The following is an 18787-nucleotide window of genomic DNA, read 5'->3' as shown; positions in this document are numbered from 1 at the left end:
CAGGCTCTGGTTCTTCCACTTCCTATGTGACCAAGTCCAAATCCCTTCTCAGAGCCTCAGGCCTCTGCCCTATAAAGTTATACCACCTCCACCGGGCCAGCTTGAAGCAGATGACTATTGGAAGGGAATGGATAATACTACTAAAACCCAGCAGGACAACACAGAAAAAGAAATTTTCTTCAAATATGTTTATGTGTATGCATAAAACAGACACACAGGCATATATGCCTATTTATACCTGAGAGGTAAGACATATAGAGCCCTTGTATGAGTGTCACTATATGAAAAAAACATTTTTGCAAAAATAAAGGAAGAAATGGAAACAACAACAAAACAAGTGAAATTGAATGCTGTGCAATAGTGGCCAAGTTTGGCCCCAAAGAGGAGATTAAAAAGGCATCACCTCTCCTTTTTTGCAGAAGTAAGGGACTAGGAGTATGAAAAACTGAACAGGATATCTGATTTTTTTCAATGAGTTGTTGAGTTTTGTTGACTTGGTTTCCAGACAAAATGGCTGTCTGAAGAGATGTAGACTGCTCCCAATTCTATATGGGAATATGCCCACTCCAGTAAAAATCTGAAATTTGAACCACACCAAATAACTACCAAGAAACCCAATGAGAAACTACATCTTATTTCTACTCTGAAACTGTACAGTTAACCATTAGCCCAAGGGCAATAGGAAGGAGGATCACCACCAGAGAAGCTGGCACCAGCACCAGGGCAGACAACTAAGAGGGCAGCTTAGCAGTATGACCCCAAACTGCCCAGAGGAGGGCAGGAGACACTGGAAATGTATGCGGCACTGTAAGAGTCTAATTCTAGGAGGAAGAAATCAGCACAAGATGGAGGGAAAGACCAAGCAGAGCCAAAAACCATATCTAAAAACTCAACAGATTGAAGGAACCTATCTCTGGCACATGCCCCAATTCAATAACTAAACTTAGAGAGATGAGGAAAGCAAGCAAGCAAACTACTGACTAGTATCCAAAATTGTTCTAGATCTGGAGATGCCCCAAAATTCATCCTAGATAGAGACAGTTTCTGATAACTCCAAGCAGAGACTCAAAGGAAAAATGGATTTTCTAAAAAGACTATATGAAGAACCTAGAAATGAAGGGATTTTGAAAATGAAATAAAATCTCTGGAGGAAAGAACTGGAAAGAGAATAAGTTGCTTAAATCAGAAAGTGGTAAACCTTGCCTAAGAAATTCACTCCTTGGGGCAGTTAGGTAGAGGAGTAGATAGAGCACCAGCAGGGGAGTCAGGAAGACCTGAGTTCAAATCTGCCCTCAGACACTTACTAGCTATATAACCTTGGGCAAGATACTTAGCCCCATTTACCTTTTTTTTAAAAGACAGATTAAACTTTTAAAAAATAAAAGAAATACACACCCTGAAAACTAGAAGAGACAAAACAGAAACCAGTGACTCCATGAAAAAGCAAGAAGTATTGGAACAAAATCAAAGACTGAAGAAATAGAGAAGGAAAATGTATGCTATTTAATATCAAACACAACTGACTTGGAAACTATGCCAAGGAAAAAATAATTTATCATTAGACTCTCTGAAAACCATGATTTTTTAAAAAGCCTGGAAAGTTCAAGAAATTGTAAATGAAAACAATCCAGATGTATTAGAAACAGAAGGCAAAGTCAAGATGGAAATTGTCCACCAATCACCTCCTGAAATAAACCACAAAAGGAAAAATCCCAGGAATATCATAGCCCAAATCCAGAGCTCCTACATCAAGGAAAAAATACTGCAAGGAGCCTAAAAGGAAAATATGGAAAGAGTCACAAGCAGGATCACCCAAGTCTGGAAGCTTCTATCATAAACAAGCGATCTAAAGACTAAAAATATAGGTGTACCCCCTCCTACCCCCAAAACCCCAACATTGCAAAGCTGAGTATTATCCTAGAGATAAAAAATCCTGAAATTAAATGTAATAGAGGACTGTAGACCAGAGCTGAATAGGAACTCTGAAATACAAACATAAGAGTCCAGAGAAATCCAGAAAGGGAAATGTATTTGATCAACTGGAAGGAGCTGAATGATGATGCAGTGCTAACATTCTAATTGGGGGAGAAGAAACAAGGGTCCTTTCAGAACCTTAATGCCTTCAATGGCTACTGAAGGAGTTCAACAAGAAAGCCAGAGGACCTCTGGGTGAATTGGTTCTGTTCTGAGGGTTTGACAAAGGGAAACAAGGGAGGGCCAAAGGAGGAATACACTAGTATAGAGGAGGAAGAGTGAGGCTAGAACAGTTTCATATCTTCAGCGTACATGAGAAAAGCATGCAAATATGGAGGACAGAGTGGAGAGAAAGTACCAGATGAACCTCAAAAAGGACTGCATGCACACACTGGTTGAGAAAAACATCCAACTTAACAGTCAAACAAATGAGGATGGGAGAGTTAAGGGTGAGGGATGCTCAGGTTGGGGAAAGCAAAACCAACTCCCTGATCCTTAAAGGAGGATGAAAAAGAAAGAACAGAACAGGGACCTAAGGGGAAACTCTGAAGTGGGGAATGACTGAACAAACTGGGTTACATGAATGTAATGGAATAAAGAAATGACAATAAATGATTTCAAAGAATCCCAGGCAGTAGGAACCTTGAGAGCAACTTCTACAAGGACAACACTGTAAAGAAAAACAACTTTGAAAGCTGATTAATGTCGTGACGGCTCCCCTTTCTCAGAATATGATGAAGCGTGTTCTCCACCTCATGACAGAGAGGCCATGGACTCGAGATGTAGGGTGTCACAAGAGGCACACGTTTTTGGACATGGCCTCTAATGGATTTATGTTGCTTAACTATGCTTAGTTGTTACAAGGGTCTGCTTGTTTGATTCGCTAAGTTTTTATTGGTGGGGGGGTGGGGGAAGGAAGTTGGCAGTAGTGATGCCCCCCAAAAGTCATAGAAACAGTTTTTTTTAAATATACACAGAATATATATACAGGAGGGGCAGCTAGGTGGTGCAGTAGATAAAGCACCAGCCCTAAATTCAGGAGGACCTGAGTTCAAATCCAAACTCAGACACTTGACACTTACTAGCTGTATGACCTTGGACAAGTCATTTAACCCTCATTGCCCCACAAAAAAAAAAGGAAAAAAATATATATATATACATACACAGGAAAGAAGTTCAGAAGGAAACACAAACAAAACAGTTTGGAAAGTAATGTGTGGAATTTATCATATATATAATAACAAATAATTATTAATAGTTAATAAAGATATAACATGTGTTAAATAATATATAATATATTATGTATAATATCTATATTAAAGTAAGAGTAGTGAAATAGAATTTCACATACAAGCCTCCTTTTTTGTCCAACTGGGTATATGAAAATGTTCAAGGTTTATTTGGTATTTAAATTCAGAATAAAAAATATTAATTTAATTTGAAAATGTAAGTGATGTAAAAGATATCAGTAAAATTATTTTTAAAAGTAAAGACGTAAAAATGAGGGATGGGGGCGGCTAGGTGGCACAGGAGATAAAGCACCAGCCCTGGATTCAGGAGGACCTGAGTTCAAATCTGGGCTCAGACACTTGATACTTACTAGCTGTGTGACCCTGGGCAAGTCACTTAACCCCCACTGCCCTGCAGAAAAAAAAAAAAAAAAACAAACAACAAAAACAAAACAAAAAAAATGAGGGATAGTAATTGTTCATGGTCATGCTAAGATAATAAAAATGACAACACTAGCTAAATTCATTTTTTTCCTTTTTGTTCTGGTTCTTTCACAACATGACTAATGCAGAAATATGTTTAATGTGATGGTACATATATAACCTATATCAGATTGCTTTCTGTCTTGGGGAGGGGGGGAGGGAAGGAGAAAAATCTGGAACTAAAAATATTATGAAAACAAATGTTGCAAACTAGCTTTACATATAACTGGAAAATAATAAAATACTTTTATGATTTAAAAAATGTAATGGTATCTGTGTTTTATTGTCTTTTTCTTTATTTTCTTAAATATTTTCCAACTCTATTTGAGTCTGGTTCTCTACTCAGAAGTGCCAGTGTCTGACACCTTAGGGAACCAGACAAAATCACAACAAAATTCATCTGGAGGAAGAGGTCAGAAATCTCAAAGGAGAAATGAAAAAAGGAACGATCGAGACCCAGTAGTACCAGATCTCAAGTTACACAGCAAAGGAGTCATTGTCAAAATCATTTGGTATTGGCCAAAGAATGGAAAAATGTGTCAGTGGAAAAGATTAGGCCCACAGAACCTAGACTGTACCTAGGGACAATCAAACACAGCAGCACGGTGTTCAATAAACCCAAATACACCAGTTACCGCAGTAAGGGCCCCTTCCTATTCCACAAAAAACTACTGGACAAACTAGAAAGCAGTCTAGAAGAAATTAGGTTTAGACCAAACCCTCTCACCATATGCCACTATAAACTCCAAATGAATATATGATTTAAACACAAAAGCTCTTCGAGTTAAGAAGTAAACTTTTGATTTCACTGGGATGGGGAACTTGAAAGTCCTAAAGAGTTGCCCAGAACACTGAGGCCTAATGGAACTGGCCTAGAGTCACGCAGCCAGCATGGGTTGGTTGGAGTAAGTCTTCCTTATTTCGAGGATGGCTCTCCATTCTTGATACCATGCTGCTATTCTATGAAAGCCTCTCATATCATCAACAAATTAGAGGGGAAGGGAAGGAGATATCTTTCCCAATTATGGATATTGGAGAAGATGTGACTAAACAAGAGAATGAGGTAAACATAAAAGATCAAATGGACAATTCTGATCACATAAAACTGAAAAGCTTTGGCACCAACAAAAAATCAATGCAATTATATTCAGAGGGAAACAGCTAATTGGTTAAAAAAATCTTTAAAGTAAATTTCTCTAATAAAGGTTTGCTATCCAAGAGAACACAAGCAATTGATACAAATATGTAAGAGACATTTCCCAAGAGGCCACAGGATTACGAACAGGCCATTTTTAAAAGAACTGCGATCAATACTACATGAAAAAAATGTTCCAAATGGCTAGCAGTAAGACAAATGCAAATCAAAGCACCTCTGAGGTTCCACCTGACAGCCATGAGACTGGGAAGGATAATCCAATGGCTGGAGGAGCTGAGTGAGACGAGAGGCACACACAGGCCCTGTTGATCACACCAAGAATTGATTAGACCATTCTGGAAAGCAATTTGGCTCTTTTGCCCAAAAGTCACTCAGCTGTGTGTACTCTTTGACCCAGCATAAACTTCAAAGAGGTCAGAGACAGAAAGGAAAGGTTCTGTGTGTTCAAGAGGAAGGACAGAATAAGGCCATAAAGCGGCCTTTATGTTGTAGATAGAGTGTGCTCATCACTTGGGGAATGGCTTAATAAACACACTGTGTTCTCTGAATGGAATGGAGTGTTGTCTAAGTAATGATAAAAGGACAAATTCAGAGAACTCATGGGAAGGGAGGTAGAGTGAAGCGAGCAGAACCAGAAGCGCCATTTAAATGAAAACATTAAATAAGTGCTTGCTGTATACAAAGCACTGGGAAACAGAAAAGGCAGACAGCCCCTGCTGTCACAGAGGTCATGTTCTAATGGGGGGAGATGATGCCCAGGGGAGGGTTTTGGCTACAAATAAGACAGAAAGCTCCCGTAGGGGGCAGTGGCAAAGTAGATGCTAATGCCTCTTCTTTTTTCTTTTTTTTGTTTTTGTTTTTGCAGGGCAATGAGGGTTAAGTGACTTGCCCAGGGTCACACAGCTAGTTAAGAGTCAGGTGTCTGAGGCTGGATTTGAACTCAAGTCCTCCTGAATCCAAGGCCAGTGCTTTATCCACTGTGCCACCTAGCTGCCCACACTAATGCCTCTTCTTCAATGTCATTTCCACTGATATGATTAGATGTGTTTCTGATGGTGGCCCATTTGTCAGGGCCCGGGACTTTGGTGGCAAAAACAGACATACAGGTGGGTAATACAGTAGGTGAAAGCTAACTATGAATGGCCCTTTCTCCTTCTGGGACCACCCATGCTTTGCCAGGTAATGTTTTTATCTCAAAACAAATAGAAATGTCTATTAAAAAAAAGTCGTGACTGGTTGTTTAAACTTTGTTAGTTGGTTATTTGCAGATGATAAGCTTTATTAGCACCTATTGATGGATCCCCTTCAGGATTCTTCTGGACCTGCCACTTTGGCCTCTGGAGGCTGGATGAAGGGCCCTGCTGATGACCTGTGAGGTAGGCCATGGAGAAAAAGCACATCATTCATTCTCCTGTGCTACCAACACTGCCCCCCCACCCCAGATATTGCTAACTCAGCTTCTGATATTTACGGACAACCACTTGGAAAGACTCAAAATGGTGGAGCAATGTGATGGTCAAGTCCAACTTCAGAAGGCCGAAGAAGAAGCCTGCTTCCTGGCCGTCAGCAGAGAGGGAGAGGGTGGGGGCACAAAGCTAGATCCACTTTCAGTCATGCTTCATTCACTCTGCTGGATGAGACTTCCTGGCTACAAGAGAGCTTCCAGTTGTTGTAGGGCCTAAACAAGATAAGGCCATGTGTAAAATGCTTTGAAAACCTTCAAGGGCAGGGACATGTTACCTATTATTGTTGGAAGGAGTTGGTGGGTGGTGGGAAGGATGTCAAAGAGGGCCCAAGAAGCATTTTAATAAGACACAGAAGAGAGCAAGAAGTTGTTCAATTCTGTCACCACCATGATGGACATTTGAAAAAAAATACCAACCTGGACAGAAGGGAGGACACGGGTTTTTGTCCTTTGTATATTGAAATGTTGATGGTTGTTAAATTCATGATTTAAAAAAAAGACATTAAAAAAGAGAGAGAATGAGACAAAGATTGTTCCAGAGTTTTATGAACTTACTTTCATCCATGAATCTGTGGTTTCAAACTTCTCGGGTGGCTGAGGCTGAAAACAAAATTCCCTACCTGATGGCCACCCTTGGGATGAACCAGGCCCCAGCTCCAAGCCTCTCCAGCTCGGCCGGCCCTGCCAGACAGGGCCAATGCCCCACTGGCTTAAGCCATCTGGAGGCCCAGGCACTGATGGAGGACTTAAGTGAAAAACAGAAATGTAATTTGGTGGAATTAATAGAGTGACAAAATTGGACTGATATGAATGGCCCAGATTTGATTTGCTATTCATTTTACTCTTCAATACTTGGATTCATTCTAGAGTTAATTTCATTAACTGACAAGACAGAAGGAACATAGTTTTTCTCCTACAAATAAATATTTTTTTCCCCCAGCTCTATGCCTTCATCCCCTCCCCTCACCAAGAACAAGGAGCAATTCTAACCTATGGAATGTCAGACATTTTTAGGTGGTGTTCCACAGTGGCTTAGCAGTGTGTGCCCTAACGGTAACTAGGGAAACACCAGCAGGGTTATAACACGGTGTTTGTGGACAGGGGAGTCATTCTGGCCTAAACCCCAAAAGGAAATGGTTTGCGTGTAGTGTGGTAATAGGCGTGAGGTGGGTGACTGCCGAGAGCACACACACACACACACACACACACACACACACACACACGCCCGCCCACACCCATGGCAGAGCTTCCAATAACTCGGCAGCAGGCAGCAGAGAGGCACTGGGACATAGGGGGAAAGCACGAGATTTCAAGTCCCAGGTTATGGGTTCAAATCTCTACTTTGTCTTCCCTGAGCCTGTTTCGAAATATGTGAAATGAGGGAGGGAGCTGAATTGAATGGTCCCTTCTTTTTTTGTGAGGCAATTGGAGTTAAGTGACTTGCCCAAGGTCACACAGCTAGTAAGTGTCAAGTGTCTGAGGCCAGATTTGAACTCAGGTCCTCCTGACTCCAGGGCTGGTGCTCTATTCACTGTGCCACCTAGCTGCCCCCTCTCCCATGGTCCCTTCTAACAAGGAGGTTCTGCTGATCCTTCTGGCTAAGTCCCAATGAAGGCTAATGAGTACATACATTGGAAACATCACCAGACCGCCATGCTACTGAACATGGGGGCCTAACAGTTGTGATTCAACCAGCAAGTATGTACTAAGAACCTTCTTCTTTGTGGCTGGAAACACCGAGACAAAATGCACAGTCCCCACTCTTGAGAAGCTTACACCGTCTCTTGCCTCTTGCGGGAGACACACATATCAACAAGGACGTGCAAAATTCTACAAGGGATGAGGGGGCAGGAGGGAAGGGTGCAGTTGATTTTTTAGACTCCAAGGGCTTGTCATTGATCCCTATGAAATTCCATCTGGGAAGGTACCACCAGCTGGGAGAGATCACAAATGGCCTTGGGAAGAAGATGGCTCTTGGACTGGGCTTTCAAGTTCCCTAGAGGTTTCCAAGAGGAATTGCGGCTGGCCCTGGCAGCCATCTGGCTCTGGGATCTTCAGGGCCGGCTATATCACATTACAGACGCTCCTGCCCTACCTAGGTCTTGGGGGATTCTTGCTTGGTTCTTGGACTGAGAGTTTCCCAGGGCACTCATCCATGTGTTAGTTAACACATGCAAACTGACCCAATGCAGGCCCCTTGGGACTGCAAGAAGACTTAACCCCTGGGGTTAGATTGGCCACAGATGAGATGAGGCATGTCGGTTGCATAGCCTCTACAGGGAGGTATGTTGTGATTTGGTTTCTGTTTCCACTTTGGCCACCCACTCCCAAGTAAGACCTTAAGCAAATCCCTTCCACACCCCGGGCCTGTTTCCTCATCTGTAAAACAAAGGGGTGAGGCTAGCTTGTCTTCAGGTCCAGTCTAGCTCTAATAATATTCCATGCTCTATGGTAAAGGTCCCCTCTAATTCCATGACTTTTTTTTGTGAGGCAATTGGGGTTAAGTGACTTGCCCAGGGTCACACAGCTAGTAAGTGTCAAGTGTCTGAGGCTGGATTTGAGCTCAGGTCCTCCTGAATCCAGGGCCGGTGGTCTATCCACTGCTCCACCTAGCTGCCCCAAACTTTTCTTTTTCTCACCTCTCCCTCCATAGTCCCAAAGCCAATATACTTAATAGGCTAGGCTTAGTCAATGTTAAATTGGGTTCTGGTGTCAACTGACATTCAGATGGGCAGACAAACAGAGAGTGAGTCTGAAACAGAGTTCAATACCAGGTAAACAGACCATCCAGAAGGGTCGATTATTGATTACCAAGCCTGTGAGGCCCCAGCCAGCTCTAGCGGGCCCTCCTCCTCATTTCTGTGTGTGCCCAAGCTGTTGGCCTGGCACCTGCCTGTGGTTAACCTTGAAGAAGGGGCCTAATTCCTGTGGGTTTTTTTTTTTGCCGGGCAATGAGGGTTAAGTGACTTGCCCAGGGTCACACAGCTAGTAAGTGTCAAGTGTCTGAGGTCACATTTGAACTCAGGTCCTCCTGACTCCAGGGTTGTCCACTGTGCCACCTAGCTGTCCCGAGGGGCCTAATTCCTGCTCATGTAGGGGCTAGGCTGGGCTGGGTAGTCTCTGAGGTCCAGGCCAGCTGGAGGTTTGGTATTATCAGAAGCTGAGAACAATGTCTCACTGGACAGAGGTGTTTGGGGATCATCAAGAAGAGATAGCAATGAGAAAGAAGCCTTGAGGTCCTTTCTGGTTCTGTAATTCCTAGTTTTCCAATGAACAGGGGCTCCAAAAAGCCCCTGGGGAGGGGAGGGATTTCTGCAGAATGAGCCCAAAGTCAGACCTCGGTGCAGAAGAGAAGCCTTTGGCAGGGGTGGGGGGGGGGTGGAATAGGGAAGAGGGGAAATAACTGTCTTCAAATATTTGAATGATTCAGACCTGGGCTTGGCCCCAGAGGGCAGAACCCTTAGAGGTAGACTTAAACTCTAGAAAGAAGATTAGCAATGTCGAGAAGCAGAACAGGCTGCACACTTCAGGGGTGACTGAGTTTCAAGGCAATCAATTTGCCAGGCACTGTGCTAAGCTTGGGTTGGGGGGGAGCTAGCTGGTCACTCAACAAACACCATTCGACAAGTGTTTATTAAGCACTTCCCCAAGTTCCAAATCTGGGGGCAAAAAGCAACAAGGGGGCAGCTAGGTGGCACAGTGGATAGAGAACCAGCTCTGGATTCAGGAGGACCTGAGTTCAAATTCAGCCTCAGACACTTAACACTTACTAGCTGTGTGACCCTGGGCAAGTCACTTAACCCCAATTGCCTCACTAAAAAAAAAAAAAAAAAGCAACAAGGAAACCAGTCCCTGACCTCAGGGAGCTTACTTTAGGTAAAAACCAGTTATCCATGGAGCATCAGACTGAGCAGGAGGGCAATTGAAATCCCTTCAATTCACTTCAACAAACTTGTTATGGACAGAGGTTGTTCAGTTCCAATGGGGAGAAACAGTTCCTGCCCTCATACTGCTTATATTCTACTGGAAGGATACATCCTATATAGAGGTAAGTAAATATGTACCAAACAATCTGAAGAGAGAAATGCTACTAATGACTGGAGGGCTCAGGAAAGGTTTTCCATAGTATCCTAGGTCTAGAACTGGAAGGGATCTCCTCAAAGACCATTTAGTAAAGCCCTATTGTTTTACAGTTGGAGAAACTGAGGCACAGAGAAGTGAGGAGACTTGCCCAAGTTCAACCTTAACATAGAACTGGAAGGGACTCCAGAGAGCTCATCTAAATCTAATCCAACTTCCTCATTTTACAGAGGAGGAAACTGAGGTAGAGGGTGTAAAAGTGACTTAGCAGGGCAGCTAGGTGGTGCAGTGGATAGAGCACCCGCCCTGGATTCAGGAGGACCTGAGTTCAAATACAGCCTCAGACCCTTGACACTTACTAGCTGTGTGACCCTGGGCAAGTCACTTAACCCCCATTGCCTCACACACACACAAAAAAAGGAATTCTATAATTGTAAGCCCACTGGGATGACAGGGAACAAACAGGCATTCGAAGAAGGAGAAAAGCAAACTCTTGTGGGCAATAAACTGGGAGGGGGGAAGGGGTGAAGGGGTGAAAGAAGGAAGGCCGCTTCAAATGCAACAACATCTTTGAGGCAAGAGTAGCGGGCTGACTTCTCCAAGCAAGGAGTGTCCAGAAAACTTTCCCGCCCTGCAAAATCTTCTTGGCAAGAGTGACCCCTTGCATGCTCCCACCCAACAAACTTTTATCCCAGTTTTCAGGCAGGAGAGGAGCAAAATTTGCAGGGCAAGAGAAGTCTTCCCCCGAAACTCTTGAGCCCCCCAACTCTTCCCAGCTGGAGAAGAGTCTTCGCCATACAAATTCACGCAAGTAATAGCCACTTCAAAACTCTTGCCCCCCGCCCAACCCCAGATTCTCCCCACCAGAAGAAGTCTCCTTGCAAACTTTTGCAGGTAAGAACACCGCCCCCCCAAAAAACACACACACGCCCCCTGCGGGAGGAGTAGTCCTTTTAAAAATTCTCCAGCCCTGGAAATTCTTGCAGACAGGAATAATCACCCCCAAATTCCTGACACCAGAAGCCACTTCTGGGAGCATGAATAGCGCCCACAAATGCTTCTGCCCCGCTAATTCTTTGGGGTAGTAGTTCCCAAACTCTCCAGCCCCATGATCCTTGGGGCAAGAGTAGCCCCTCTCTAACTGTCCCATCCTGTAAACTCTTTGGGGTAGAGTAGTCCCCCCACCAACTCTCCTGTCTTGTAAACTCCTTAGGGCAAGAGTAGTTACCCCCCCCCCAAAAGAGCATACCCACTCTGCAAAATTCCTGGGAGCAGGAGCTTCCCATTTCTCCTTTCCTGTAAACTTACGGGGGGAAAAGTAGCTCCCCCAAAGTTTCTCCGTCCTCGTAAAACTTCTTGGGGAATGATAAGCCCCCCCAATTCTCCCATTCTGTAAACTTTGTAAGGCAAGAGTAAGCCCCCCCCCCCCCCCCCCCCCCGCCAAACAATTCCGCCCTGGAAAAAACTCTTTAGAGTAGGAGCTTTCCAATTCTCCCGTCCTGTAAACCCGCTGGGGGCAAGAGTCCCCCCCCTCCCATTCTGTAAACTACTTAAGGCAAAAATAATCCCCCCTCGTCCCCCGCCCAGCAAAACTCCTGGTAGTAGCTTCCCAATTCTCCCGTCCCGAAAACCCCTTGAGGGAATATAGGCCCCCCAACTCTTCCACCCCGCAAACTCCTTAGTGCAAGAATAGCCCCCCAAAACTCTCCAGCCTTGCAAAACTCCTTGGGGCGCCACCCCACCACCACTCTCCCGTCCTGCAAGTTCCTCGGGGCAAGAGTAGCCCCCCAAAAAGTTCTCTAGTCCAGTCAACCCCCCCAAAAGTTCTCTAGTTCAGTCACCCCCCCCCCCCAAAAAAAGTTCTCTAGTCCAGTCAAAACTTCTTGGAGCAGGGGTAGCCTCCGCTAATGGTCCCACCCCGCAGATCTCTGGGGCGGAAGCAGACCCCCCCCAAACCCTTTGCTCTTTGGGGCAGGGGCCCCCACTTAGAAGCTCTATGGGGCAAGCGCCACTCAGCCTCGCCACCTTGTGCGCAACCAGAGATGCCCGGGGCCCCTGATGGTCGCCTACGGGCGCTCCAGGCAGCACGAGGGACAACGCCCCCGCCCCCGGGGCCCGGGGCCCCGAACTGTGGCGCCCCCGTGGGGATCGCAGGAGGCAGGGAGCAGAGGGCGCCGGAGCGCAGGAGGAGGGGCGCATGCGTGCTCCGGGGCGCCGGAGCGCGGCCCCCTCCTCACGCACCCCCGGCTGCAAGGCGAGGCGTCGGGTGGCAAGTCCTATCTCTGGGCCGGAGCCCCATCTCCGGGCTCGCGCCCCAACCCACTCGCTGCGCACGCGCAGCCTCCCCGGCCCTTACCCGGCTCCAACCGATCACGTCGTCGGTGGTCGAGTCGTCGACCAGAGCCCAGAGCTTGGCCAGGAAGCCAGGCACCGCCGATGAAGCCCCCTCCATGATGCCGAGAGACCGAGCAAGCAAGCGAGCTGAGAAGCTGACAAGGCGCACCTCAGTTCAGAGCCGAACTCTGACAACTGCCTAAGAAGCCCCGAGCTGTCCGGGGCTGGCCAGCCTCCGGACCCGCCCACTGACGAGAGGCGGGGCCCCGAGCCCGAAGGGGGGCTCCCATTGGCCGCAGGGACGGCGGGGGGCCACGTGACCTCGAGGCACGCGTTGGGGGGGCTCCTAGGACAGGACAAGATGCGCACGAGGGGAGGGGATGGGGGGGGGGAGGAGGAGGGGTGCCCTTGCCCTCGGCTTTGCTGCGCCCGGGGGCGGGGGGGGGTGCAATCTGAAGCCTTCAGCTGTCGTCCCCTCGGTGGGTTTAGCGACTCCCCAGACGAGTTGTAACTGTAAGAGCTGGGTGGCAAGCCTGCCTTTCAGACTTAGAGACCCACCTCGTCTAATTGTCCTTATTTTTGCCGAGGAAAGCACAGGAGGCCTTAGAGCTGAAAGGACTTGACCAAGGTCACACAGGTTGTACTAGAGGTAGATTTGGAATACAGGGCCTCTGCCAACAAATCCATCCCAGAAGACAGTCAGCAGGAACCTTAGAGATACATCTATCAAGTCCACACATCCCCCATCTTTTCCAACCTACGCCACTCTTTGCCTTGATTTCAGTCAACCTCTGAACACCCCCTACCTACTCAATATGAAATGAAATAAAGTTGAGAGCTCAGCACAGAAAGAATAACAGAGATCACTCCGTAGTAGGTGCTTAATCCAATGCCTGTTGACAAATATTCTTATGAACACTTGAGAGACTTCGCCTACCCACTCCATACTTGCTCCAGGTTGGAGAGCTCCAATCTGACCCAACTCTTCCTCTTTTTTACAAAGGGGGAGGAATAAGCCTAAGGAAAGGCTATGTCCCCCAAACCATAAAATGTCAGAGCAAGGGGATCTTTAGAACTTAATAAATGGTCTTCTAACTTTACAATTCAACCCCCAGGGATACTCCCTTGGCCTTTCTGTGTCCCCTACCTCACCTTCCAGGCTTGGAATACTCTCTTTCCCAGATTCCCTGTCTTCCTTTAAATCCCAACTAAAATCCCCTCTTCTACAGGAAGCCTTCCCCAACGCCTCTGAATTCCAGTGCCTTCTTTCTGTTCATTATTTCCTATTCATCTTGTATACAGTTTGCTTTGTATATATTTATATGTATTTGTGCGCATGGTATGCAGTAAGCACTTGATCCATGTTGACTGATTTGGTTGATGTTGTCCCTGGGCTCTACCAGGTGTCTGGATCTAGTCGGGTTTGGCCCTGGGTTGGAGGGGAAGAAGCCCCGGGCTTAGCTGGGAAGACAAAACCATACACAGAAGGGCAGCAGCGTTAGAAAGACGGTGTCAAATTCAAGGTTGTGTGTAGGGTTGCAGACTGTGAGGGCGCTGGAGACCATTCAGTGAAGCAGCAAGGCTTAGGGGATGGATGCAAGACTGGTGTTGGAGTAAAAAAGTTCTCTGTTCAGGCAGTTTTCAGATGAAGAAATTAAAGCTCTCTATAGTCGTATGAAAAAAAAATGTTCTCAATCACTATTGATTAAACAAAATGCAAATTACAACTACTCTGAGGTACTACCTCACACCTAGCAGATTGGCAAATAGAACAAAACAAAACAAAAAGAGGAAAATGATAAACGTCGGAAAAGATGTAAGAAAAGTGGAATGCTGATGCATTGTTGATGGAGTTGAGAACTGATCCAAACATTCTGGAGAGCAATCTGGAACTATGTCCAAAGGGTTATAAAATTGTGCATACCCTTTGATCCAGCAATACCACTACTAGATCTGTACCCAAAAAAAGATCATAAAAAGGGAAAAAGACCCACATGTACAAAAATATTTATAGCAGCCCTTTTTGTGGTGGCTAAGAATTGGAAATTGAGGGAATGCCCATCAACTGGGGAATGGCTGAACAAGTTGTGGCATATGAATGTAATGGAATACTATTGTAAAGGAATATTATCGCTATAAGAAATGATGAGCAGGTGGATTCCAGAAAACCCTGGAAATAAACTGATACTGAGTGAAGTGAGCAGAACTAAGAACATTGAGCACAGGAACAGCAACATTGTACAGTGATCGACTGTGATAGATTTAACTCTTCTCAGCAATACAATGATCCAAGATAATTCCAAAGGATTCATGAAGGAAAATGCTCTCCACATCCAAAAAAAAAAAAAAAAAAAGAACTATGGAGTCTGAATACAGATTGAAGCCGACTACTCTAAGGAGGGTGTTGTTTGTTGTTTGTTTGTTTCTTGTGTTTTTCCCTTTTGTTCTGATTCTTCTTTCACAAAATGACTAATGTAGAAATGTTTAACATAATTGTACATATTGAACCTCTATCAGATTGCTTGCTGTCTTGGGGAGGGGAGGGAGGTAGGGAAGGAGGAAGAAAATTTTGGAACTTAGAATCTTACAAAAATGAATGTTTATGGGTAATTGGAAAAAAATGAAATACTAGTAATTAAAAAAAAAGATCTGGATTCAAGTCCTACCTTTGACAGCCTATAGGAGTTGTGAGTCTGTGGGCAAGTTCCTTGACTCTCTCCATGTGGCAGACAAATCAGTGAAGGGTTTTTTTCCATTCTGAGAGTTCTCTATAGGGATAAAAATCGAAGAATGGCAAGGAGTAGGGAGGTGATTGTCTCAGTAGCACTTCAGGGCCTTTTCTATGCCAAACCACCTGCCCTTTTCTAGCTTTACCTCTGAGAAGAGTAATCAAATCAACACTCCCATTCCTGCAATAATAGTAGTAGTAACAATATAATGTTAGTGGTCAGCACCGTCTGATTCTTTGTGACCCTGTGGACCGTGCTATTCTTGGGATTTTCTTGGCCAAAGATGCTGGAGTGGTTTGTCATTTCCTTCTCCAGTGGGTTATGGCAAAAAGAAGTTAAATGAGGGACAGCTAGGTGGCGCAGTGGATAGAACACCGGACCTGGATTCAGGAGGACCTGAGTTCAAATCCAGTCTCAGACCCTTGACACTTACTAGCTGTGTGGCCCTGGACAAGTCACTTAACCCCAACTGCCTCAGGAAAAAAAGGAAGTTAAATGACTTGCCCACGGTCATACAGCTAGTAAGTATCTAGGGCTGGATTTGAAGCTAGGTCTATCCTGACTGCAGTGTTCTATCCACTGAGCCACCTGTCTCCAGCAACAACATAATAGCTAACATGTAATAGTTCTTTAAAGTTTACAAAATGCTTTATAAACATCTCATTTCTCTTCATAACATCCCAGGGAAGTTGGTGGTATTATAAGTCCCATTGTACAAATGAAGAAATTGAGGCAGATAGAGTTTAAGTGACTAGCCCAAGGTCACAGAGTTGGTGTCTGAGGCTGGATTTGAACCCAAGACTTCCTGACTCCAGACCCGGTGCTGTGAATTGTCGTCTGACTCTAATCACCTTTCTCTCTGACTTCCCTGCCCAAAACACTCTTCCCAAGCTGGCACACCTCTCTATGTGTTCTCTTACTCTATTAGAATCCATGCCCTCTGAGGTAGGGGCAGCCTTGTTTGCTTGTATGGGCTGAGGAGAGGCCCATGGCCGCTCCCATCTCCCAGTTCTTATGACCAAGGCATTTCCTCTATCTAGCACATCCTCCCCTCCTGTCCCCAGTGGAGAATCTCGCCTCCTCCCCACCACATATCTTAGCACTTGCCAAGGTCTCTGCTTTGCCCTATCTCTCTGACCACTGGGAACAGGGTTATATTGTATACTTGTGTTTCTCCCTTAGATGTTCTTTGGGCCTCTCCCACCTCAGGCTTCTGTGACCAGAACTCCCCAGCCTAAGGGAAGGAAGAGTTTTTGTTTTTAATTTGCCTCCCCTCCTCAACTCCTAGTATAATGCTTGTAACATAAGACTTACTTAAATACTTGTTGATTCTTTCATTTTCTTGTATCCTTGGGGCCTACTACAGAGCCTTGAATACGAAACTAAATATCTGCATGTAATCGAAGTTCACAGTGTCCTATATACTCTTCTTTTCTTTGTATTTTGCACGTAATCCTCTGTATTCTGAAATGCTTGTGACAGCTAGGGCAGTTGGTCAGTCAACAAGCATTTTTGAGCACTGGAGATAGAAAGATGAGACCTGGGGGTCCTCAGGGAGCTCATGTTCTAAAGGGGGAGATGATATGCAAAAACATACTACGCAGACAGGATAAATCGAGACTAAATTGGAGATAATATCAGAGGGAAAGCACTAGTATTGAATAGGGTTGAGAAAAGTTTCTTGAATACAGGACATTAGTAAAGACTTGATGGAAGCCAAGAAATGAGGATGAGGGGGAGAGGATTCTAAGCATGGGAAACAGCCAGTGAAAAAGCAAAATGCACAATGTTTCCATCCTGCAGATGGATCAAGGAGATCAGTGCCCCAGGGTTGTGGAGTACAAGGAGAGGGGCAAAGTAGGAGAGGGCAGCTCATGAAGGCCCTTGAATGTCGGGCTAAGGACTATGGTAGGTCATGAGGAACCACTGGGGTGGATCAGCTGGTGACAGTGGGCCACTCTTACCTTCTCGAGGGAGTGTGGCACAGTTGGGAGAGCACTGAGCTTAGAGTCAGGAGAGGTGATGTCAAATCCCAGTTCCAGAAGATTTGGAGGTGATAGGGAGCCAATGAAGATTATTGAGAGGGGAGGGAGGGAGTGACATGATCAGACTTGTGCCTTAGGAAAATCACTTTGGAGGCTAAAAATGGAGGATGAGCTGGAGCAGGCAGGCTGACCCTCCCTGAAGACTATTGCAGTAGACTAGGCATAAGATAATGAGGGTTGGGGCAGCTAGATGGCACAGTGGATAAAGCGCCAGCCCTGGATTCAGGAGGACCTAAGTTCAAAATCCGGCTCCAAACACTTAACACTTATTAGCTGTGTGACCCTGGGCAAGTCACTTAAACCCCATTGCCCTACATAAAAGAAAACAACAAAATCCTCCCCCCCCCCAAATAAGGTAATGAGGGTCAGGATAATAGCCATGTCAGAGGAGAGAAGGGAATATATATGAGAAATATTACACAGGTAGATATGAGGGGTGAAGGATAACACCTAGGCTGTGAGCTTCAGTGACTGGGAGGATGACAGTACCTTCAACAGTAAATAAAATGTTAGGAAGAGAGGAGGGTTTTGTTGTTCAGTTGTTTTCAGTCATGTCTGACTCTTCGTGACCCCATTTGAGGTTTTCTTGGCAAATATACTGGAGTGGTTTGCCATTTCCTTCTCCAGCTCATTTGACATATGGCAAAACTGAGGCAAACATGGTGAAGTGACTTGCCCAGGATCACACAACTAGTAAATGTCTGAGGCTGGATTTGAACTCATGAAGATGAGTTTCCCTGACTCTAAGCCTGGCACTCTGTCTACTGCAGCACCACCTCCTTCCCAAGGGGAGGATTTGAGGGAAAACTAATGGGTTCAATTGAGTTTAAGATAATTATGAGGGGCAGCTAGGTGGCACAGTGGATAGAGCACCGGCCCTGGAGTCAGGAGGACCTGAGTTCAAATCCAACCTCAGCCACTTGACACTTACTAGCTGTGTGACAGTGGGCAAGTCACTTAACCCCAATTGCCTCACCAAAAAAAGAGATAACTATGAGAAATTCAGTTTGAAATATCTAACAGGCAGTTGGAGATTTGACTCTGGAGATCAGGAGAGACATTTGGGTTGGATAAATAGATCAGAAAAAGGAGCTGATGAGAATGCCAAGCAAAATAGTATAGAGGCAAGGAAAGGAGAGGGCCCAGGGCATAACCCTGTGGAGGCAGCCATATTGAGGAAGTGAAATCCAAATGAAGATCAGGCAAGGAACACCAAGAAGGAAAGAGGTCAGACAGAGGACACAGGAGAAGATAGTGACCTGGTGTCAAAGGTCGCAGAGGGCAATGTTGTT

At 45.4% G+C, this 18787-nt stretch overlaps 1 protein-coding gene across 2 annotated transcripts in view; it reads right to left on the bottom strand.

Annotated features, from left to right (window-relative positions):
• LOC122733816 (heat shock factor protein 3-like) overlaps window positions 1–12962 on the bottom strand; it is a 56657-nt gene extending 43695 nt beyond the window's left edge. For both annotated transcript variants that reach the window (XM_043974518.1, XM_043974519.1), the window contains exon 1: window positions 12744–12962. In XM_043974518.1, the coding sequence (XP_043830453.1) occupies window positions 12744–12839 (96 nt within the window). In that variant the 5' untranslated portion in view covers window positions 12840–12962. The remainder of the gene's footprint in view (window positions 1–12743) is intronic.
• Window positions 12963–18787: the final 5825 nt, after the last annotated feature.

This window comes from Dromiciops gliroides, chromosome X, assembly GCF_019393635.1.
Source record: "Dromiciops gliroides isolate mDroGli1 chromosome X, mDroGli1.pri, whole genome shotgun sequence".
Taxonomy (NCBI): domain Eukaryota; kingdom Metazoa; phylum Chordata; class Mammalia; order Microbiotheria; family Microbiotheriidae; genus Dromiciops; species Dromiciops gliroides.
The sequence above is the reverse complement of the archived record's forward strand: the minus strand, read 5'-3'. Positions and strand labels throughout refer to the sequence as shown.